The sequence below is a fragment of the Tamandua tetradactyla genome, chromosome 3 (assembly GCF_023851605.1).
Source record: "Tamandua tetradactyla isolate mTamTet1 chromosome 3, mTamTet1.pri, whole genome shotgun sequence".
NCBI classification, from domain to species: Eukaryota; Metazoa; Chordata; class Mammalia; order Pilosa; family Myrmecophagidae; genus Tamandua; species Tamandua tetradactyla.
Window position 1 is genome coordinate 112,964,891 of NC_135329.1, and position 25,263 is coordinate 112,990,153.

At 38.5% G+C, this 25,263-nt stretch overlaps 1 protein-coding gene across 2 annotated transcripts in view; it reads left to right on the forward strand.

The window, feature by feature from the left end:
• Positions 1-25,263, forward strand: part of ARHGAP15 (Rho GTPase activating protein 15) — a 612,447-nt gene that overhangs the window by 92,326 nt on the left and 494,858 nt on the right. For both annotated transcript variants that reach the window (XM_077153695.1, XM_077153696.1), the window contains exon 5: positions 11,193-11,280. In XM_077153695.1, coding sequence (XP_077009810.1) covers positions 11,193-11,280 — 88 coding nt within the window. The remainder of the gene's footprint in view (positions 1-11,192; positions 11,281-25,263) is intronic.

Genomic DNA, 25,263 nt, shown 5'->3' on the forward strand with positions numbered 1-25,263 from the left:
GTTTGAGTAGGAAGGCCCTATATACAAGCCTATGACAGTCCTCTCTACTGTCACCAGAACCCACATTATTTTAAGTATAATGATGACATTTTCAAAGAAAGTGCTGCATTCTATAGTCCTTCACAGAACATATCAATGGAGTGCTTCATGTCCTTCTGGGACTTGAAATCTAAAAAGAAAAAAGAAAATTAAAAAGATCTGAGATAATAGATCTTGATTTATGGGGATTAGCAGTTTAGGAGATAAATGGACTCATTTGCCATATATTAAGTTCTCTCTATATTTCACTGTGAGCATAATTTTTTGTAGGATGGAGATTTTAAACTATATCTGTGAAAAATAAAATTATTTGCCAGATAAAATGTTGGAGGTAACGTATTTAGAGAGATGAACATAAGGTAGGGGAGAGAAATTGGATAAGTTAATAAGAAGAATTTCCTAGACAAAACAACAATAACAGTAAATTCCTTGAAATAAACTGAAGTTGATAGGAGGGTACAGAAAGATGTTTTATATCTTATATGTGTGCAAAATTTAGAAATAAATACGTTAAAGAATCATCTCCAATTTAGAATATTTGTTAATTTATTTTTCATATTTTGGGTCTATTTGTATACTTAGCTTTGTGCTATGACATGCAAGCTACAAAGGTATGTAGAAAATGTTCAAATTGGGAGACAAGGAATTTTGTTCGTGAGTGTATTGCTACCAGTAAAAGCCACATAGGATAAATGAACTAATTACCTACACAATGGGACACTTGTTAATTGTATAATACAATTCATTACTAGAATGGCACTCTGGCCAACACTAGACAATGAAGCATGCTTTTGTTTGCTAGGTATGGTGGGATATGCATGTATTTATTTAAAAGATGTAAAATGGAGGGAAAAATCATCCACAATTTCACTTTCAAAGTAGCAATTTTAATTTTAAATAACAAGCTCTATTCTATGCCTAAGTTTTGTCTTATTCTGAGATAGTGGGCAGGGCCTCTGAATCCTATCAAGACTTTTGTGCAGCTGTGAGATCAAATACAAGGCTGCCTTGGGGGCCTGGACTAGTCCCTGCCCCAGTGGACTTGGTTGATTCAGGCTCAGAAAAGGTGCCAGGAGGGATTGTTCGGTTTTGATTGGGCCCACCAAAGAGCCCTTCTGTCCCCTAGGCCTCCCTCCTGATCTTGTATAAAAGAGCATGCAGGGTGCAGGGATACCTTTTACCCAGATAAATAAGTTCAACTTGTTTCTTAACTCACCACCCATGTGGACAAATAAAGTCCAAAGAGAGACAGAAAGAGAGACAAGTGTTGATCTAGGCTTGTCACCAAAGGCCTTCGCTGGGACTCGGCAGGAAAGAGGAGGTGAAAGTGGTCGACATTCTTACTCCCCAGCTTCGTGCAGGAAAGAGGGGAGATGCCCCTGCCAATGTGGCAATGAGAAGTATCTTTGGCATAAACCAGTGGAAAGCTATCATTTTTCAATTTTCTCCTAAAAAGTGGTGTCAGCAGGAAGCCAAAAAGCAAAAGGGTCTTCTTCCAGCCAACTCACACAAATGCATTCTTAGTTCCAATCAGTGCAGATAACCTTTTAAATTCATTCATTTTCTATTTTTTAAGCAGTTTGCATACTATTTCTGTACTCTAGGAGGAATTTGCTGTTTTATTATTTCTATCCATTTTAATTCCATTGTTCAGTCTTTCTGTTTTTTTGTTTTTTTTTCCAATGTAAGTTATATACACTTAGTTTGGATTTCTTTTTTTTTTTTTTTAATGTGATCTTGTATCATTATCATTCTGGGCAAGATGACTAACTAGTTTTATTTTATTCTCCAAATCTCCATCTCTTATAGTCATCTATTCTATTATATCTAATGTGTGTTCTTTAAATCCACTCTCCATATATTCATCTAGCTATACAGGTAACATTCTGAAATAGTGTAGTTGTGCTTATGCTAAATTGCATAAACATTTTGTGTTATGGACTTCATTTTGTTTCTTCTTACTTTTGCTTGGACATCTACCCATGTTGCTATATTTAAAATTAGTTCATTTCATCCAATAGTGGCCCATTTTGCCACTGTGGACTCATACCAAATTTAACTTGTCCAATCCCCAAAGAGTGGGCACTTAAGTGGCCTCTAATTCCTTCCATCCCAAACAACAATGCAATAGACACACATATACATGCCTCCTTATGAATCTGTGAAGGATTCTTTCTGAGGTATCTATCCAAAGGTGAAGGACCACGTGGTTGTAAGGCACACACATTCATAAATCAACTGAGGGTCACGACCAGACTTCTCTCCAGACAAACGCACTACTTCTCATCTCCTCTGCAATGCGAAAGGGTTGCCATTTCCCCATAAGGTTATCTTCATACAGTATTATCCAACTCTCAATTTTGTCAAATTGATGTCCACAAAATGTTATCAAAGTATTGCTTTTATTTGTAATTCTCTGATAAGTATTGACTTTGAGTGTCACTCCCTATATTTAGAGTGATTCAGGTCATGCATTCTGAGAATTGTCTATTCGTAAACCTTGACTGCTTTCAGTTGAGTTCCTTACTCTTTCATTCTTTTTCTTTCTTTTTGAGATCTGATGGCATTCCTAATATATTTGAGATAATACCTTTTCAGTTTTAGACCTGGTAAATATCGCCTTCGAGGTTCTTACTGTCTATTTACTTTGCCTCAATGTGCAAAAAATCTTTAAATTTCATTGATATATTTCTGTAATTTTCCCCTTTAGTTGTGATTTCTAATTTTTATCACAAACACTTTACAAATTGAACAAAGTGTATATAACCATCATTTTTAATAACATATAGTATTCCCCCATACTGATGGAACTATAACATACCAAACCATTCTCACACTCTTTTTAAATTTTAGTTTTTACTTATTTCCAGTGTAGACTAAAAGTTATAATTGCAGTAATCATCTTCCTGCTTATCAATTTTTTCTTTATATTTGCTTAAGATAAGTGCTAGGTCTGGGATTGCTTGATTAAATTATGTGACTTTTTATTTATGATTCTAATTAGGTATTTCCAGATTTTGTGTGCCCAAGAGTCTGTATGTTTTTTCACTAGGTATGAAAATGTTCAGTTTAGTCATAATATATAAAAATTGTATCATTTTTAACTCATTGCTAATTTAGTAACTATTAAATAATATACTAAAGTTGTTATAATTTTTTTGGTAAAATTTCTTAATAGCTTTTTTCTCCATTTATCAAGTCTTTTTAATTTTTTATAAATTTTAATGAGTTAATTAGATTAAAGGATGCTTACTCTCTCAAATACTTTGGTTGAATGTTTTATCAAAGTATGAGTCAGGGTTCTCTAAGAAACAAAACGAATAGGAGACAGCTGTAAATATGAGATTTATAAAAGTGTCTCACACAACCGTGAGAATGGAAGAGTCCAAAATCTGCAGGGCAATCTGTGAAGCTGGCAGCTCCAATGAAGGGTTTGGAGGAACTCCATAAGAGAGGCTCGCTGGCTGAAGAAACAATGAAAATTCTCTCTTCTTCCTTAAAAAAGAAGACAAAAACAGAACTGCCACTGATTGGATTATCTCCTTGGTGGAAGATGAGGCTTGGTTGATCGCGGATGTAATCAGTCACAGATGCAATTAACTGATTGATGATTTAATACACTAGCCTTCCAGTTTATCGACCAGCCAGGAAATATCCTTGCAGTAACAGTTAGGCCAGTGTGTGCCTGAGCAGACAACTGGGCATCCTCACTTGGCCAAGTTGACACCAGAACCTAACCATCACAATCAGTAATGCATAAATGATGCTATAATATAAGCTTTGTTTTACTTCCTATTTTACAAACGAAGAAACTTGGCCATTCATATTAACCTCTTTCCTTTCAAATCTTATTGTTCACATAATTAGTATCAAGAATTTAGCTCTGACTTCTGTTTGAAGTGTGTTAATTTTGTCTTGCTTAATAGATTACAAGTTGGTTGAGAAGAGGGAGAAAAATATTTTCCTTTTATTGGGTGTCATCAACACAGCCAAGAGGTTCAATTATCATTTAATAAATATTATCTTCTTAACTTCTATAAAGTTTTTACTCATAAATTCATTATGGGTTAGCCACGTCCCCAATTATCTTCATTTTCCTCCCTCTGTCTCCTTCTCCATTTTCTTTGTGTTTTATCTGCTCTCTTTCATGTGTTCTCTCTTTCTCTCCAAGAAAATTTGGACATATCTCTGTACATGAATAGGAAAGAGTGCAATGATAGACGACGTGTTGGCGTTACATTTTTGAAAGGCCCCTTCCATTTAAGCTTATTTTGAAAGTTTATTTTCAATATTAAATACTAAATTTACAAAGGGTGCCTAAAGACACATTCATACGACCTCAATGCCTTTACATTCATTTCGTCCTCTGTACCTTTCATTTCCTACCTTTTGTCTCCTTTGTGGCTCTGTATGTCTTGTCACTCTGCTCTCCTCTTTGGCTGTAGATAGAAATATTTGCAAGTGAAAAGATGGACAGAAAAGAGGTATGAAAAGAAATGGCAAAGGTGATGCAATGGTGCATGTACTCATGTATGCTTTCATTCTAGAAGCCATGGCCTTTGTTTTCATTTGTGTTATATATTTTTTGACTATTGCTTCTCAGAATAGAGTTCCTTTGGGTTTGATACCAAGGGGCCCTCCTTACGTGGACTTAATTTTTCTTTAGCCCTTTTTCGCTCAAGAACCCCAATAATTCTTCCAAGCCGAATCTGTCTCTATGTTTGTGATAGGGTAGTGGGGTCTGGAATGAAGTTTTGCAGAGTATGGCATATAGAATGTAATTTGTAAAAGGTTTCTTTAATTTTATTATTTCCACCATGTGCTGTCATATTTCCAATGTCTGATAACTCTTTGCCCTCATAAAGCTTTGATACTTTCGCAACACCGATAGCAATGTGTGAAGGTGCACCGCACGCACCATATCATTACCTAAAGGAGATTCAGGAGAGCCGAAGAGGGGAAGTATATGCTGTAAAGCTTTGATGATGGAGCAAATGGATGCCTTAAACCAGGCGAACAGGCTCTTACAATAGCAATGAATATTCTAAGGGCCGTTTTCCATCCAGCTTTCTCCAGATAAGCAGTTACAAAGTTGCTGCTATTATGTGCTGCCATCCGGTGTCCGTTTTGGAGAATGCAAAGGGTTTTCCTCCAAGTTCCTGCCTGTGGTGCATCTTTTCGCATTTCCCCCCTTCACAACTCAGAATTTGTTTCAGGGAAGCTCTGTGAAGCGTTTTCCTTGATAAAATGTCCCCACCAATTGCACACACTGGAAATAATTTCCCTTATATGAATTTAGTTATTCCTCTTTCCTAATTGTAATGAATGCTTTTTTCCTAAGATGTGATTTGTTTTGTAAGTCAATAAAATATAGTCAATGCCTGCAAATCTTCTCACAGGATCTATTTGCTATAGCCTCACTCTCACTGCTCCCTCACCTGATTGTTACTTGTTTGTTTGTGTGGCGTCTGGGGACTGTCAGCCTCTTCCTGCGACTTGTGCCTTATAAAGGTTGGATATTTCCTGAGCTATTGTGTCTTACATAACGCTTACATCCATCTGACAGCTTGGTTTTTATCCCTCTGTGTGGAAAAAAAAATAGAAAAAAAAATGCTCTCAAAGTTAAAATGCTGAAATTTTGAGGCATTAATTGGCTTTCACAGATGGGTGAATTTACCTGGTGATAATTACGGTAGGGAGGCAGGGGTGTAAGAGTTGGTAATTCAGCGCTGAGGGCTGAGTGTGGCTTTGCTCCAACAGGTCTGTGCCGTCCTCTCCTCCAGGCTTTCACAGGCTCTGCACAGCCATGCTCAGTATGTAATTGTCAGTTTATTACTGGACAGAGAGCTGGATCCCCCCTGCTCTAGAGGCAATGAAATGAGCGCGCATGTCAGATCCAGAAGACGTGACCTAAATCCCATCTTGGGTACGACTCAACCCCGCTAACCTTCAATTTTCTCATCTGTGTGATGGGGGTATCATCCATCTCCCCGAGTTGCTTGGAGGATTTATTTGTTTATGTTTTTATTGCTGGTCTTCATAAACAAAGAAGTTGCAGGTATCCTCCTTAAGGTCTCTCTTCATATATTCAGCATTTTTGTGTCTGGCAGGTGGTAGAAACTCAATAGTTACTCATGGCTGGCAGAGTGGAAATACTGCATGATGCATATAAAACACCATGTACAATAATACCTGGAATCTGATAGCTCATAGTGTTGACACATCTGAGAAGTCAGGAAGCCCTCTGGAAAGAAGTTTAGCATCAATCACGAGAATTAAAATTTAGAAAAAAATGTCCTAAACTGGAAGAAAAAAGAAGGCTAAGAATGACACATCAAATCACTAGAGAACTAGGAACAGGAGAAGGGAGATGCAGAAGGCAGGTTCTTCTCTAGTCCTTGTTAGTGAATATGAACAAACATGAGCAGGATGGTATTGTTTTTAAAGTCTGGGTTGTGACACTCTTGAAACTTGAGAACCCATATGCTCTTATGGTTGAAAACCCTTTAATGAGCACCCACTAAATGTCAGGACTGTGCCAAGGGCTGGAAAACCCATGGGGAAGACAGAAAGCTCTATGAGGATATTCATCTCTTTTCAGGGTGGGGTGGGGAGATCAGAGGAATGAAGGGTCCTTCTTTTGGCATTGAAAACTACACTGGTCCTATAAAAGGTTATTTTAAAGTGTTCATCAGAAGCCTGACTAAGCTCTTCCAAGCTTGTAGAAGCTTTAAAGACAGTCATTCATAATGATTCAATGATTCAATAAGCATTAAATGTTTTTCAGGGCAAAGCTTTGCTGATTTGTTCTTTTCACACTTTCTCAAGAGCTGACAATGTCTTCCAAGAGACCCACTGCATTAGGGTAACTGGCTGAAAGAGTTGTTCCACTGTTACCCCAAGAACTAGGGGTAATTCAATAGGCCAACAGATGTCAGAACAGGCAGGGTAGACTGGCCAGACAGTGTAAGGAAAATGGTCAAGTTTCTAGAGGAATCTGTTCAGAGAGGAAGGTTAACCTGTCATAGGTTAAAAGTTGTCCCAGTTAGTCTAAGTATCAAGTTCTCCCAGACTACAGGATTTTGACTCTTTTTCTGGTTGTAAGTTCCTTACTGAGTGCAATTAAGTCTCTCTTGGTCACAGACCAGAAAAAATCCCTGGCAGGGTTGAGACACCGTTGTTATGAGCAGATACCTGCTTCTTTTTCTAGAATGAAGTCAAGATTTAAAATGTGGGATCATGCTATCTGTGGTTCCTTATGAGGAGTTGAATGACACATCAACTTATTCTTTTGAATCAGTGCAACTTGGAAGGGAAGAGACCTTGGGAGTGGGTCTTTGCCTTATCCTTCTAATCAGGAGCAGGTAAGATTGTTAAGATAGCCCAGATGGCTGATATGTTGTTACAGGCAATGTACTGTTCATAATTTGAAAATTGGAGGAAAACCAAAACAGTGTCAAAATGTGATATTGACCATCTCCTTAACCAAAAGTATTACTGCTTAATCCTTAAAGAGAGCATAATATGGTGAACAGATTACAGACTTTGGAGTCAGAGAAATTGAATCCAACTCTTAAATCCAGGTTGTGGTCTTAAATAAGTCACCTCAACTCTCTGAACCTAGTTTTCCATATTAGTAAATGGAGACATTAGCACTTTCATCATTTGTATGGACGTGTGTATGAAGCTAGGTACTCAAACTTATGCACTAGGTTCTCAAAATAATTTATACTAGTTAGTATTTTTAAAGAGATCTTGAGAAAAGCAGAAATGAAAAAGAGTATCTAAAACGTTGTTAGCAGCATTTTATCCTTTATTTTGGAATGAAATTATTTCAAACAATAGAATCCAAGCCCTGGAAAAAATCTTCACTTTTTTCTAATATAATAAAAACTATGTGGTTTATAAATTAAAAAACAAATAGCACAGCACATAAGGTGTTAGAGCAGTTAATAGTTCTAAGATTCTGACACCTGCAGTTTTTTACCCTTCAGTTTGTTCATTTGATTTCACCTAACAGGGAACCATTCAGAGCAGTTCAAAATCCTGACAGAGAACCATGAGATAATTGAATTTCATGCAACTTCGTTTCTAAACAGTCCAAGTTCCAAGTTTAAGGAAGAAGAAACTAATGCCAATGATTTCTATAAACGATCAACATCTGAAACAAATTCAAATCACAACCATTTTATTCAGGTTGTACCACAAAGAAGAAGCAAAAAAGGTAGCATCTTATTGCCAAAATATTGAAAATATAACAGGCAGATTAAAAATGGATTCCATCATGTCTAAAAGTGTTCCCAACTCCCTAACCATAAACATCGAACAAGGGGTGATGATAAAGATGCCCAGTCTAGACCAGCTGTCCTTCCAAAGTTCCCTTGTTTTCCTATCTGGGACTATCTGCTGTTATGACCTGCAGGGAACAAAAAGCCATGATTCATTCCATTCGTCTTGCTTCTGCTGTACCAAAAAGAAGGAGAATGGGCAGCAGGGCCCAGGGAGGTGAAACTTCTCTGTGGTTTTCTTTCTGTTGTATTTTGACATCTTTTCCATCATTTGATTGAAAGAGTGATTCTGCATTTGATTTTTGGACCCATTTGACAAATGTCTCCAAGTACATAATGTTCAAATTTGTATATTGGAAAGTACACATTGTTTGTTGTGTTTCTGTTTATCATGTTCTTTTTCAACACAATGTATCATTAAGACAGCTTCAGGCATGTAAAAGCAACATAATTCTTTTCATAAATATTAACCATATTGACTCAACACTGTCATTTCATTCAAAGCCCTAGACTCTAAGAGGCAAGTGGAAATAAACTACAAAAAGATCTTAATGATTTTTAACAGGCTTTCATATAGTTTTCTATTGACCTGGATATAGTCTTTCTGTAAACGTTTTTATACCCTTTTTGTAAACAAAATTCAATTATTTTGAGATGAATGTTAAACCAAACAACTCCAACAGTATGACATAATGGGTAGAAATGTAAATGTATGGTAATCTCCTTAGTGTATTTTCCACCTAAAAAAGGGTGGTCTTCATGACATAAACACATGGAATATTCTAGCTCCAGAAGTAATACTTGCTCATTGAAGGACATTTGATAGCACCAAGAAATATAAAGGAAAATCAAAAGCTGCAATCCGTGTCTAATTCAATCAACACTTAAATAAATACCTGTTTAGTGCTTCTTTGTCCTATGCATTGTGCTAGGCTCTAAGAATACATCTGTGAAGTTGAAACAATGTCTATCACTTGGGGGCATATTCTCTAATAGGGAGATAGAGGTCAACTATTTACACAATTGTTTCTTAATGTGTTAAATGTTATGCAAGAGGGTCATCCAGAGAGCGCTTTTGAACAAGTTACGTTTGGACTTTTAATGAATGGGAATTAAATATCATAAGAGTCTAGGGTGGGTAAGGGCGGCCCTAGATAAATGGCACAGCATATTATTGTATAGTACATTCTATTATGGTCTCCATTAATTCTTCCCATGTCAATATTCTTCTACAGCTTGAGCTTCATTGTTCCATTATATATTATATGCAATTTACTTCATCAATCTTTTACTTTTGATATTTTACAATTGTGGTACTTTACAATTGATAAAAAATATTATTATATCATTTATGATGATTGTCCTAGTTTGCTAGCTGCCGGAATGCAATATACCAAAAAAAGAATGGCTTTTAAAAGGGGGAACTTAATCAGATGCTAGTTTACAGTTCCAAGGCCAAGAAAATGTCCCAATTAAAACAAGTCTATAGAAATGTCCAATCTAAGGCATCCAGGGAAAGATACCTTGGTTCAAGGCCGATGAAGTTCAGGGTTTCTCTCTTGAGTGAGAAGGCACATGGCGAACACAGTCAGGGCTCCTCTCTCATCTGGAAGGGCACATGGGGAACACGGTGTCATCTGCTAGCTTCTTCTCCTGGCTTCCTGTTTCACGAAGCTCCCCGGGAGGCATTTTTCTTCTTCACCTCCAAAGGTTGATGGCTGGTGGACTCTGCTTCTCCTGGCTGTGTCATTCTGCTCTGCTCTCTCCAAATCTCCTTCAGTATCCAAAATGTTTCCTCTTTTAGAGGACTCCAGAAACTTATCAAGACCCACCCAAATGGGTGGAGACATGTCATCACCTAATCCAGTCTAACAACCACTCTTGATTAAATCACATCTATAGGGAGATGATCTGATTACAGTTTCAAACATCCGGTATTGAATAGGGATTATTCTGCCTTTATGAAATGGGATATAGATTAAAACATGGCTTTTCTAGGGGACATACACCCTTTCAAACCAGCACAATGATGATATTTTACAAATAATGGTGCACTTCATTCTTGTATACATGACCTTAACAATTTATGAGATTATTTCTTTAAGAAAAATTTATATGAATAGAAATGGGACTTCTTTGTTTGAAGGAAATACATGTTCTTAAAGCTTTTTTTAAAAAACATACTACCAGGGCGGGCCACAGTGACTCAGCAAGCAGCATTTTTGCCTACCGTGTTGGAGACCCGGGTTCGTTTCCTGGTGCCTGTCCGTGCAAAGAAAAAAAAAAAGGATAATACTAAATTGCATTCCAGAAAGGATGTACCATTTTATACTTCCACTAACTATATATGACCGAATCCATTTCTCCACGCCCTCATTGACCCTAGGTGATCTCATTCCTTTTAATCCTTGCCAATTTGATGAGCAAAGAGGGAAAAATCAGTTTTTATTTGCATTTATTTTATTTCCAGTGAGATTTAGCATTATACAATGTATTGAACTAAGCAGTGATGTATTAGCTGTTTAATTTTTCAGATCCTTAATGTACTAAACCAATGAACAGAAATAATAATGGAGGAAGATGTTCTGTTTCATATTTTTACTTTGCTAGTTTGGGTTTGCTGTAGAAACAGGGCTTTGGGGGTTTTAAGAGGTAGATACACAAAAATTGGACCTTTGGTAGTTGAAAAAAATTTGAGGAGGACGTAAAATTTGAGGAACTTGTACTATAATAAAAAGGGAGACTTTTTAGGAAGGCCAGTTAAAAATAGAGAGGACGGTCTCTACCCATTCCAGATGCTGTTCACACCGCATCTATAAATGACTTCTTTAACGGATACACTTTTTTCCTTTTTTTTTTCCTAAGGAAAAACTGGTCTACTTCCTGGATTGTTCTTTCAAGTAGAAAAATCGAATTTTACAAAGAATCCAAGCAACAGGCTCTGTCTAATGTGGTAGGTAGCTCTCTGTTTCTATTGCTATCATCTTTTCAGAAATATTGTCAAATTAAAAGTTTCGTTTCACCAGAAATCACACTAAAGTTTCCAAGCTACCAACATCTGAAAGCTGATGGAGGAAATGACTCAATAAGCTTTTAATCAGATGAAGGGAAAATAGGACTTAGTGTCTGTTTTATTAAGTGGTGCATTTGGAGAATAATCACAAAATGAGATGAATGGTGAGCAGCTATTCCGTAATACGAAGGTAACACTTTAAATTAAGGCTCCATTTATAAATGCTTTATTCTTATTTATGAAATGATCACTAAATGTGGCTACTTGCTCAAATAATGTATTATATAGTATGTTATAAAATGCATTAGTAATAAATGCTTAACGGATGATACTATGGGAAGCTGTTTTAAAAAATATTGTGAGACATAAATCGTATTAAACCATGTATGTACATCTTTAATACATGAATTTAAGTTGTTATCCAGCATGCTATAAAGTGCTTCACACATTAATAAATAATAATCAACTGTTTATAAATGGCATCTTAACATAGGATGTTACCAATGAGGAAACACTCTAAGTTAACAAAGTGATTTCTTATCTTAGTCTAACTGTGACATTCACTATATCGAGCTAACCTTTCCGAATAGGTCTTATGACTCCATCTAATGGAGCTAATACAATATCTGTATCCTGTAGTTATTACAAAATGAAATTTGTAGGGTTTCTTCATTGTACCTGAGGAGGCAGGGGAATATCACATTTGCCTACAGAGATTTGACAGTGACAGCAAATAGGAACCTTTCTGAGCTACTAGTGGGCCAATTCAAGACCCAAATGTTTCTGCCTGTACAATGGAGCTGCCACACAATGTCAGAGACAAAGGGCAGGCAGCATAGCCACATCTGACAGCCTCCTGATTAGGAAAGGCTGCGACAGGAAACAACCTGCCATACCCCATTGGCCTGATGGGTGGCGGGGAAGGGTGTTGCTTGGCAGGAGCTAACCACAGTGAACTAATTCATATTTGGCAGGTAATAAAACAATGGAAAGTTCTTTGCTTTCCAGCCACTAGTCATATTTGCTATGTAATCCTTTTTAAATAGGAAATAGAAAACCATTTGCTAGGAGATGTGTTTTTAGAGAAGAAGATTTTAATAAGAACAAAAGGTAGGATTTGGCTTGCTTCTGCTAATTGAAATAGCCTTTCACTCAAGTGGCTTGATGATTTTAAGAGTCTCAGTGAGGTCCAATCTATAAAGTGATTATGAGCAAATTAAAAAATACATCTCAGTCCTTTGTATTTTAACTTAAACTGCCTTAGAAATTTGATTTACTTTTGTTTGTTTTTAGTTTTGGCTATAGTAAGGTTGAGATATACATTTTTTTAAAAAAGCACCTCTAAGGACAAGGCACAAAACAACTCCTATCTACTCGCAGGCCCCCTGATCTCCCCTTTGAATAAGTTCTAAGGGGGAAATTGGGAAACAGAGGAAAGTCTCTTGCCTTGCTGAATTTTGCTGCTAAGGAGATGATCTTCCAGCTGAGTGAGAATTTCACTGGCGCATAGTTCATGTGACTGTGCTGGGATAATAAGAGAGATTAGATTCCAAATTAAAGCATTTGGCTTACTTTTATTTTATTATTTTAATCTCCTCATATCAGGAGATACAATTATCAGTTGCTTAATTTTATCCAGGTGAAAGAAAACCCCATTTAGGTTGTAGGCAAGTTTTTGCACTAATTGCATGCCTCCAGTTCAACTTGCAGAATTGTTACGGCTGACAGTAGGTTTTACTTTTACAAGAAACTGGCACTAGTGTTTGGCAGGCCATATTTATTACTTCTGGCCCTATACTCAATGATCTGTTCATTCCTCCCAGGTATTCGTTGTCTCCAAAGAGAATTCAGGGTAGGAACTAACTGTGTTTTGTGCTTATGGGGAAGAGAACTGTAGATTTCTGTTTGTGCTGTAGGAACTGGTTGCTAGTTAACTTCTTGGCTTCATTTCTAACCAGGTATTAACGGTCTAGTGGTGTGGCCCACATTTACCAATTCCAGCCTTAGAGAAATGATACCATCGATGATTGCCAGGCTGTGATTAAAGATGCTGTGGTTTTATTTTGATAGAGATTTATGCTCAGCTTTCTTGTTTCCCTTGCACTTGCACACATCCTGGTGGTGTTCATTGTGCTTCTGGGAAAATTTCTTTCCTCCAAGGGGTCAGTAGAAACTGAGTGAGTGCAGAATGCGGTTTAAAAGACGTTTTAATCTTTACAGGAATAAGCACAGAATGTTAATGCAATGGTGAGACAAAGTAGGTAAGAGCAGGACTTTGAAGTTCTATCACAGGGGGCTTGATTCCGGTTTTGCCACTTACTAGCTGACCGAGATGCTCAACTTATTTGAGCTCCAGAACCTGCATCTGTTAAATGGGGGTAGAGTTACCTGCCAACAGAATTAGTAGGGAATGAAATCAGTTAATAAAAACAGAAAAGATATATTAGTCCTGTTGATAACTATTATACTCTATTACAATATGTTCTATATTCTATTCTACAGTACATAATATAACATAATTATACCATGTTATTACACTGTATTAGTTTTGTACTTGCATTGATCCAGACATTTATAGAAGAGAAAATATATTAATTCAAGGAAATTCATCATGGACAGCCTCCAAAAAGAGAAATATATATCCATAGGCAGCCTAAATAGTTGTGTCAAAGCAATGAATAATACTGGAAATTAAGCCACGCATCTATTTGGGTCTCTAAATATAGCCTCCTGCATAGCTATACTTATTTTCCTGGAGCCCCCATCACCCTCCATTGGCTCTTGCATGTACCGTTTTCACATTTAATCCAGCATCTAACAAAACGTTATTCCTGATCCCACATTCCACATTTGGCTGCTTTTCTTTCTCACTAAACTTCTTTCAGTTCATATCCAAGTCAGATTTTTATCAAAAGCAGACTTGCCCTAAAAATGAATAGAGAATCACTTCACTGGTGGCATGTAGGTTAGAGGTTTATAGGTCTTGAAACCTCGGTGACCTTTTAAAGGGAAAAGGGGACTGACCTAATTGTCCAGGCTGTGCTTTTCTTTTACAATAAAAATATTAAAAAGTAGCCTACCATCTACTATCATTATAACTTTGTTACAGAAAAGACATTGTAAACTACCCTTATTCCAAGCACAGCAAGGAAAAAGTCTTAGAATGAAAGACAGTCTTTACCAAGAATGAAAGCAGTATAATAGACTGTATTTTTTCTCTTCTATAAATGTCTGGATCAATGCAAGTACAAAACTAATACAGCGTAATATACTGCATATTGTCTCTATTGCAGTCACTTTGCCTCCGAGCAGAGACAGCTCGGTCGGGGCTGGCTGGGCCTACTGCAAGAACCAGCGTCCCCAAACCACCTTAGTCCCAGAGCCAGGTTTCTCGGATCCTGCAGGAAAGAGTAGAGTTCATACCCACATTGTTTTATGCATTCTGATTTGTAGACCACTTTGAAATTTTAAAATATTTTGATTGTAGAATAATGCAGAAAGCATTCTTTTATCAAACATATGAAGCATTTATGTATTATTGGAACAATTATTAATCAAGTGCCTACATAGCCACCACTGTCAGCCCTGCAGGAGCCCCTCTGCTGTCTTCTATTTGTCATCGCAGCACCTCCCCTTGCCCTAGAGTCAGCCCCCAAACTGCATTTTCCTCAATATTGTATCGATTTTCATTATTATTTCCCTCCCCCCCCCCCACATTCCAGAAAGATTAAGTTTAGTTTGTCTGCTTCTTTTTCTTGCTACTTTGGGTAAGTATGTCTTGTCTTCCTTTCCTCTCATATTTTTTATCACTCCTTTCTCCTTTTTTCTTCATTAGTGTGGAGGTGATACACAGTATTTCTGTTTGGCTAGTGATTATCCTAGAAGTACAAAATTGGTGCTTAATGTATCAAAGACTAAGGATGATCAAATCATTTACCCTATTTCAAGATATCACCTTAGAAGGTTTTCAGTGCATTTATATTCCTTTCTCAATGCATTTGCTTTTACTGTTTGGTGTTTTAATTTTCTCTTCTTTTTTTTTTTGAATACCACTGGACATTTTTTATTATTCTTTTTGATAGAGTCAATGTTGGTTTATATTTGCCCAAAATTTGCCTGTTCTTTGCTATTTATTTCTTCATGTGTCTCAGACTTTCAATGTAAAATCACTCTTCTTTCTCCTTGGAACAAGTAATTCTTTTCTTTCTACTTGCTTTCTTCCTTCTGCTTTCCCCTTAACCCTGCATAGGCAGGCTGTTTGGATCTGAGACTACATGATGGAGAAGAGGTGACAGGTTGTGTGACACACAATAACTCTGTAAAAACCTCTTTTGTCACCCTGGAAAGCCCCTGCCTGCCTTGCCTTCAGAAAGACCAATTTTTTAGCACATGGATTTGGAAGTAAACTTAATTCTTAACATTGCTTGGTGTTTTTGAGCTAAAATCCCTCCTCTCAGATAGGCCACAAGGAGCCATAACCACCACTCTTGACCTGGGGAGTGTGGAGGTGAGGAGGGGGTGAGGTGCCCACAGCCGAGGGAGCCGGCACCAGGCTGCCTCCCCCAGGGCCGGTGGCTGTTTCTGGAGTCAGCCCTTGTTTGGCCCATCTCTGCGCTCTCACTCTGCCTGTGCCGTAACTGCTTCCTGCCGGTTGTACACAATGGAGAAGCCTTCGAGGGAACTACCCGGGGCATCCCGGAGAGACCTGCGGACAGCTAACAGTGTTTGCGCAAAACTAGAACCATTTTCTCTTTTTCACTTTTTTACAACGAAAATACCCTTAAGAGAGTGTTCACTTACATATTGTTTTTTCTGCAAGCCGGGACAGGTTGTCCTGAGCCGTCTTGAAGCATACGTCTCTAGAAAGTATTATGAGGTGATGTATTTTATGGGTATGTTATACAGCATTTTCAATGCTAAAAAGAAAAAAAAAGTGGTAATTCCTGTCTAAGAGTCTTGTGGTGAAAACCTGTAACAGTGTTTGCTTGTTTGATAATGCCTCTATTCATCCCACATTCTAGGAGAATATATTTTTGGATATAGAATTCAGAATTGACATTTCTTTTCAGCCACATCAAATAAAAAAGAAAATATTCTAGTATTTTCTCCCATTCATTATTGCTACAAGAAGTCAACTGCTGCTAATCTAACTATTGTTCTCTGGCTGCCTTTCTGTGTGTGGTTTCCTTTTTTAAAAAATATTTTTATCGACAAATCTTCACACACATACAGGCCATACATGGTGTACAATCAGTGGCTCATAATATCATCGTATAGTTCTGTATTCATCACCATGATCATTTCTACAACATTTGCTTCACTCCAGAAAAAAATAGAAAGAAAAAAGGTAAAACCTCATATATCCCATGCTCATTACCTCTCCCTCTTATTAACCACTACTATTTCAATCTACCCAATTTATTTCACACTCTATCTCCTCTATTTATTTATTTATTTTAATCCATATTTTTTTACTCATCTGTCCATATCCTGCATAAAAGAAGCATCCGACACAAGGTTTTCAGAATCAAACAGTCACATTGTAAAAGCGATATCATTATACAATCATCTTCAAGAATCAAGGCTAGGGAGTTCCAGGAAGATGGCACAACAAGATAGGTCAAGTTCACCCTTGCTCCAAAGAACAGCTTGAGAAGGGACGGAAAGGCATCTGGGGTGGCAATTCCAAGGTGTAGGTGACCTGGGGGTATAGGAAGGTTGCAAAGGATGAAGAACTGAGAAACAGAGAACCAGAGACCATTCACCTAGTGCAAACAGTCTTATGTGCCCTTTTCTAAACAGAAGCCTGGGACCATCAGGAGTGCACGGACAAGGAAGTAAGCCAAGCCACATTCCTTGAATGCGCTGCTTCTCCCATGACTCACCCAATACCCCATCACCCCCCATACCATGCTTCAAGCACCCCTGCCCTGAACCCCCCGACCCCTGGGTGTTCCCGCCCCACACCCCCACCCAGGGCACAGTCACACCTGCCCCAGGCCAATCCACCTGTCCTGCACAAGTGCACAGACTTGCCCCACCCCTCTGGAGACCACACCCAGCCCCAGGACTCCCACCTCCCCCATCCTGCCCCCTTGCAGGCAGTCGCCGGCACATCAAGCCTGCAGGTGCTCACCTTCCTTCCGAGGCTACACACGTCCCCACCCCATACAGTCGCACAGCCCTGACCTGCCTCCCCTGAACTCTATGCACATGACCATCAGTTTACAGCCCTCCCAGATCCGTGCACGCACTGCGCAAGCACTGACCTGTGCATCCAGGCCACAACCCACCCCCAGGCCACACAGGCACAACCCCTGCTGCTGCCCCAGAGCTCTGTGCATGTGCTACCACGGCCCTACCACCTAGACCACACATCAGGCCCCTAATCCCCCAGATCTGCGCATACACATAGCCACATCCTTTCTGCCACCTAGCACCCACACATTCATGCACCAGCCTCTTGACCCCTGCATCCCAATCCCCTGTCCTCCATACATGCACCCTTGCCCCCGACTCCCAGCACAAGTGCCATTTTCCCACACCTAGCAAGTGCTCACATGCACACCTGTGCTACATAGCCCCTACCCTGCACACACGTGCATGCCTGCTCCAACTCCCCCTCACTTGCACACCCGCCCTAGGGCCCCACCTGCCTGACATCACCCACCCCTGACCAACATCCTGCAACACTTGTGACCTGTGCCTCACCCCTACACACACCCACATCCACATCCTGGACCCTCTGGAACCCATTCCCTGTGCAAGGATGCATCCATGCCCCACCCTCCCTGGGCCCTGACCTCCGTGTCACCTACCCTATACCCTGGTGCCTATGACCCCTACATACCACATGCCCACCCACCTCCTGCCTGCATACCAGCCCCGATTGCATGCACACAGCCCTTCCATATGCCTCCCACCACATACACCCTCTATGTCTCCCATGCCGCACTCTGGTCCTGTGCTCCAAGGCCTGCCTAAGCTTCATCTCGCCCCCATGGCCCCATTGCAGCATGTCCACAACCCCATGACCTACATCCCACACTCACAGGTACCAGCACAGAGTCCCCAGCCTATGCATATACATGCACTGCAGCCACTGCAACCGCACTGTTGGGCTGTGCCCCACACCATACATCCTGCTCCTCATCCATCCTGCAAATACAAAGCTTTAGACTACTGAAGAAAATCAACTTCCAAAGTAACCCTATCAAAATATTTATATGCTTCGAAGGCAAAAGAAGACCACCAAGCATATCAAAATGCACACAAATGTAGCCCAGCCTAATGACCAAATTAAAACACCAGAGGAGACACAAAATTTGGAACAATTAATCAAAGGTGTTCATATAACTCTACTAAATAAAATCAATCATATGGCTAACAGCATAAAGCAGATCAAGAAGACACTAGAAGAGCATAAAGAGGAATTTGAAAGACTAAATAGAAAAAATAGAAGATATCACAGAGATTAAAGACGCTGTAGGCCAGATAAAAAATTATACTAGAGACACAGAACAGCAGATTTGAAGAGGCAGAAGAAAGAATAAGCAAACTAGAGGATAAGGCAACTGGTTTCAAGCACACTAATGAGCAAATGGCAAAAAAGATGGAAAAAGTTGAATTGGAGCTCAAGGAAATGATGAACAAAACAAATCACACAAATATAAGAATCATCAGTGTCCCAGAAGGAGAAGAGAAGAGTGAAAGGATAGGAAGATTAGTTGAGGATATAATGGGGGAAAACTTCCCAACCCTTATAAAGGGCATAAATATGCAACTCAAAGAAGCCCAAAGAATTCCAAATAAGATAAATACAAATAGGCCTTCCCTAAGACACATACTAATCTGTCTGTCAAATGTTGAAAAGAAGCAGAAAATTCTGAAAGCAGCAAGAGAAAAACAATCTACTACATACAAAGGAAAACATATAAGACTGAGTTCAGTCTACTCAACTGGCATTATGGAGGTGAGAAAGCAGTGGTATGATGTATTTAAGATCTTGAAAGAGAAAGACTTCAATCCAAGAATTCTGTCCCCAGCCAAATTTTCCTTCAAAACTGAGGGAGACATTAAAATTTTCACAGACAAACAAATGCTAAAAGTATTTGTCAACAAGAGACTGTCCCTACAAGAAATAGTAAAGGTGGTTCTGTCAGCTAAAAAAAAAAGGAGAGGTACGTCTGAAAGGGGTTACAAATTGAAGAGTACCAGTAAGGGTAACTTAAAGGATAAAACGAGAAAGAGGGAAAAGACTATATAGATCTGACAAAGTCCAAAGGATAAGATGTTGGATTCAAAAAATGCCTTTACCAGATATAAGATGCTACAAAAAAAGGGAAGACTATGGGCCAATCTCCTTAATGAATACAGATGCAAAAATTTTCAACAAAATACTAGCAAATCGAATCCAACAGCACATTTAAAGAATTATATACCTCGACGAAGTGGGGTTTATATCAGGAGTGCAAGGGTGGTTCAACACAACAAAATCAGTTAACATAATACAGCACATTAACAAATTGAAAGGGAAAAAATCACATAATCATCTTGATTGATGCTGAAAAAGCATTTGACAAAATTCAACATCTTTTGCTTTAAAACACTTCAAAAGGTAGGAATCAAGGGTAACTTCCTGTGTTGGTTAGATTCACTTGTCAACTTGGCCAGGTGAGCATACCTAGTCTTGTTGCTGCAAACATAAGCCAATGGTACGTGAACCTCATCTATTGCTAATTACATCTGCAGTCAGCTAGGAGGCGTGTCTGCTGCAATGAGTGATGTTTGACTTAACTGGCTGGTGCTTAAATGAGAGAACACAGCGTAGCACAGCCTGAGCAGCTCGGCATTCCTCATCTCAGCACTCGCAGCTCAGCCCAGGCCTTTGGAGAAGCAAAAAGTAGTCACCCCGGGGAAAGTTGTTGGAACCCAGGGGTCTGGAGAGAAGACCAGCAGAGACCATCCTGTGCCTTCTACATAAGAAAGAACCTCAGTGGAAAGTTAGCTGCCTTTCCTCTGAAGAACTAACAAAATAAATCCCCTTTTATTAAAAGCCAATCCATCTCTGATGTGTTGCATTCTGGCAGCTAGTAAACTAGAACACTTCCTGAATATGATAAAGGGCATATATGACAAACTGATAGCCAGCATCATACTCAATGGAGTATCACCACTATTATTCAAGACTATACTAGAAGTTCTAGCTAGAACAATAAGGCAGGAAAAAAGAAATAAGAGGCATCCATATTGGAAAGAAAGAAGTAAAACTTTCATTATTTACAGATGAAATGATACTATACTTGGAAAATCCTGAGAAATCTACAACAAAATTACTTGAGGTAATAAACAAATTCAGCAAGTTGGCAGAATATAAAATTAATGTGCAAAAATCAGTAACATCTGTATACACAAACAATGACCTAACTCAGGAGTCATTTAAGGAAAAATTCCATTGAAAATAACAACTAAAAGGATCAAATACACAGGAATGAATTTAATTAGGGATGTAAAGGACTTGTACATAGAAAACTTCATAACATCAGTTATGTAAAAGAAAGATCTGGAAAAGACATTCCCTGCTCATGGATAGGAAGGTTAAATATACTTAAGATGTCAATTTTACCCAAAATGATCTACAGATTCAATGCAGTACCAATCACAATTCCAACAATCTAATTTGAAGGCTTGGAAAAGCTAGTTACCAAATTCATCTGGAAGGGAAAAAGACCCTGAATAGCTAAAAGCATCCTAAAAGAACAAAGTGGGAGAATGAATACCTCCTGATTTTAAAACTTATTATAAAGCCACAGTGGTCAAAACAGCATGGTACGGGAACAAAGATAGAAGTATTGACCAATGCAATCAAATTGAGAGTGCTGAAATAGACTGCCAAATCAATGGTCAGCGGATCTTTTACAAGGGCCCCAAATCTACCGAACTGGGCCAAAATAGCCTTTTCAATAAATGGACACAGAAGAACTGGATATCAATAGCCAAAAGAATGAAAGAAGACCTTACCTTACTACAACCTACACAAAAATTAACTCAAAGTAGATCAAACAGCTAAATATAAGAGCTAGTACCATAAAGCTCCTAGAATAAAATGTAGGGAAACATTGTCAAGATCTAGTAATAGGAGGTAGCTTCCTAAACTTTAAACCCAAAGCACAAGCAACAAAAGAAAAAATAGATAAATGGAAACTCCTCAAAATCAAATGCTTTTGTGCCTCAAAAGACTTTGTCAAGAAGGTGAAGAGGCAGCCAACTCAATGGGAGAAAATGTTTGAAAATCACACATCAAACAAAGGTTTGATGTCCTGTACACATAAAGAAATCATATAACTCAACAACAAAAGAACAAACAACTCAGTTTTTAAAAAGGGCTAAAGATATGAATAGGCATTTTTCTGAAGAACAAATGCAGATGCCTTAAAAGCACATGAAGAGATGCTCATTTTCATTAGCTAAAACGGAAATGAAGATAAAGACTACAATGAAGTACCACCTCACACCTATAAGAATGGCTGCTATTAAACAAACAGGAAGCTGAAAATGTTGGAGAGGATGTGGAGAAACTGGGACAATTATGCACTTCTGGTGGGAATGTGTAATGGTACAGCTACTATGGAAGACAGTTTGGTGGTTCCTTAGGAAACTAAATATTGATTTGCCCTATGACCTGGCAATTACCAGTACTCAATATATACCCAGAAAAGCTGAAAGCAGTGACACAAACATCAGAAGAATGGATTAACAAAATGTGGTATATACATACGATGGAATATTATGCAGCAGTAAGGAGAAGTGATGTCCTGAAGCACATGACAAAATGGATGAGCTTGAGGACATAATGCCAAGTAAAATAAGCCAGACACAAAAGGACAGATACTGTATGACTACACTTTTATAACCATGGTAAAAGTAAAATCAGAGGTTTAAAATATAGAATATAGGGAACTTAGAGATACACAGAAGCTAGAGATGGGTGAATGGTTAGCTAATGAGGTTGAACTCAAAAGTAAGAGAATAGATAGAAGTGAAGGCAGTTCACTAGTGGGTTTGTAGGTAATATTACCATATTGAAGGTGAACAAGATTGAAAGGGGTTGTATAGACCCATATGTCCCACTGATTAACACTGGAAATATAAATAATTTCTTACATGAACTACTTCAAAGGTATGAATTTTGAGCAAAGAGTGTATAAATTCGGGTATGGGGGAAAACTGCTATTGCATGATATGGGCTATGTTTAACAGGAAAACATCAGCAGCCACACCAAGGGTAAATAATGCTTGGAGGGACAAGAGTTAAGGGGAGGTTTAGACTTTCTGTTTGTGGAGGGTATGTTTATTGGTTATCTTTCTCTTGGAACAATAAAATTATCTAAAATTGAGAGTATTGATGGACTGTTGATTTTGCATATTATACATGATGCCTAATGAATGGAGGTGGCTGAAGGATGCACTGACTAAGAAGTAGATTGGCAAACAATGATTGAGTATTGTGCTGCTACAAAAAGAAATGAAATTGGGACATTTGGTGAGGTAAAATAAGCCAGAAATAAAAGAAGAATTATTGTATAGTCTCATTTAGAAAATGCTTATAAGCAAACAGGGACTTAGATTGTGAATTATTATCACAGTCACATTTAGTCCAGAGTGATAACTATTGTGTCTGGATTTTGAGAGGCTGTTTTATATATGTATAACCTACTATTTAGAGATAAGAATGAAGCCTATCAGATTGAGATTAAGGTAATTCAGAATACAGGGTTAAGGAAGACATGGTTTGTATTTTAGAACCTCATCTACTCTTCGAGACCAAAGGAAGAAATGTTTATTTTGTCCAGAACCTAAATTTTCTGTAGCACATAATCTAACACAAACTGTCTGGAGAGATTGTTTAAACAATCAAAACACAGGGAGCCCAGAATAAGAATGAGCGCCTTTAATCATGTATAGCTTAATGTAATGCCTGGATACATCCCAGAGCATATTAAGCAGATAATCAAAAAGTGTTGGCAAAGACCCTGAGGGAGGAGACAAAAAGTATGGAACTATGAAATTTTACCACTGGGAAAACCCTGATACTGCATCAAACATTAGGGACACCCAAATCAATAGGCCAAGCCCTTGATTTTGAGGCTTGCTCTTGTGAAGTTTATGTTTGTAGTGGAAAACCTTAGCCTACCTATAGGTATGTCTAAGACCTACTTCCAGGAGATCTCTTTTGTTGGTCAGATGTGGCCTCTCTCTCTCTCTAAGCCCAACTCTGCAAATGAAATCATTGCTCTCCCCCCAACATGGGATATGACATCCAGAGGTGAAAGTCTCCATAGCAGTGTGGGAAACGCCTCCCAAGGATGAGTCTGGCCCTGCCACTGTGGGATTAGCAATGCCATCCTGACCAAAAGAGGAAAAAGAGGTGTAACAAATAAGGTATTAGTGGCTGAGAGAGTTCAAATCGAGTCGAGAGGCTACTCTGGAGATCACTCTTATGCAAGCTTCAGTTAGACATTGCTACCTTGCCAACCCCCAACCAAAACTATTCCAGCCAATCCTAACAAACACCTGGAGTGATATATAAGATTCTACAAAGCATAATTAGGGTAATTTTCCAGAAACCTACAACCTCCAGATGGGTCCATGGACCAAATAAGTCCTGAAATACAGAGGGGCCAGCCTCTCTAGAACATCAACAAGTTCCATCCCCCTATTCCATATTATCCACAGCCCCTTTCAACATCAAGAAGTTAGAATAGACATAGCCCAAATATCTCTAAAAAGTGAGTGAAAGATCAAAGGGGATGATGGAGTTTTACAGAGAAGGTCGGATTTAACAAATGAGTATGATTGCTCAATCATTATATTGATATTTCTTTTAGTCTCTAGTATCTTAATGTAGCTAGAAATAAAAACCTAAAATGGTGGAATTGCAACCCATCCCAAAGTCTAAAATCGTTCTACAACTAATTGTTACGATGTGCTTTGAAATATATTGCTTTTTTGTGTGTATGTTATTTTCAACTAAAAGGAAAAAAAAAAGTCTATTGTGATGATTATAGTGATGATTATATATATATCATCAGCTAGAAGGAAAAATCTGAGATGTTGGAATGGTAGCCCATATCAAACTCTCAGACCTGTTCTGTAACCACTTTTTAAGTGCTTTGAAAATTATCATTTTTTTCTTTGCTTTGTATATATGCTATATTATACAATTTTAAAAGTTAAAGAAAAAAAAAAGAATCAAGGCTACTGAAAAACAGCTCAACAGGTACTTCACTCCAGCCACTCCAATACACCATAATCTACAAAGGGTATCGATATAATGCATAAGACCAACCTCCAGGATAACCTCTCAACTTTTCTTGAAATCTCTCAGCCACTGAAACTTTATTTTGCCCCATTTCTCTCTTACCCCTTTTCATCCAGAAGTCTTTCTCAATCCCATGATTTCCAGGTCCCAGCTCATCCTGGGAGTTCTGTCTGGCATTGACAGGGAGATTTACACCCCTGGGAGTCATGTCCCACATAGTGGGGGAGGGCACTGGGTTCACCTGCTGAGTTGGCTTAGAGGAAGAGCCACATCTGAGCAACCAAAAATGTTCTCTGGGGGTGACTCTTAGGTATGATTTTAAATAGACTTAACTTATCCTACTAAGTTATCCAAATGCCAACTAAAACTATTCCAGCCAATCTTATGCAGGAATAAGTTTCATAGGGGCAAACCCCAAGATCAAGGGCCCAGCCTGTTGATTTTGTTGCTCCCACTGCTTGCGAGAATATCAAAAATTCTCTAAATGGGGAATTGAATATTTCCTCCTTTCTCTCCAGTCCCCCAATGGGATTTTGCAAATACTTTTTTATCCACTGTCCAAATTACTCTGGAATATATCGGGGCATTATACTTACCTGCAC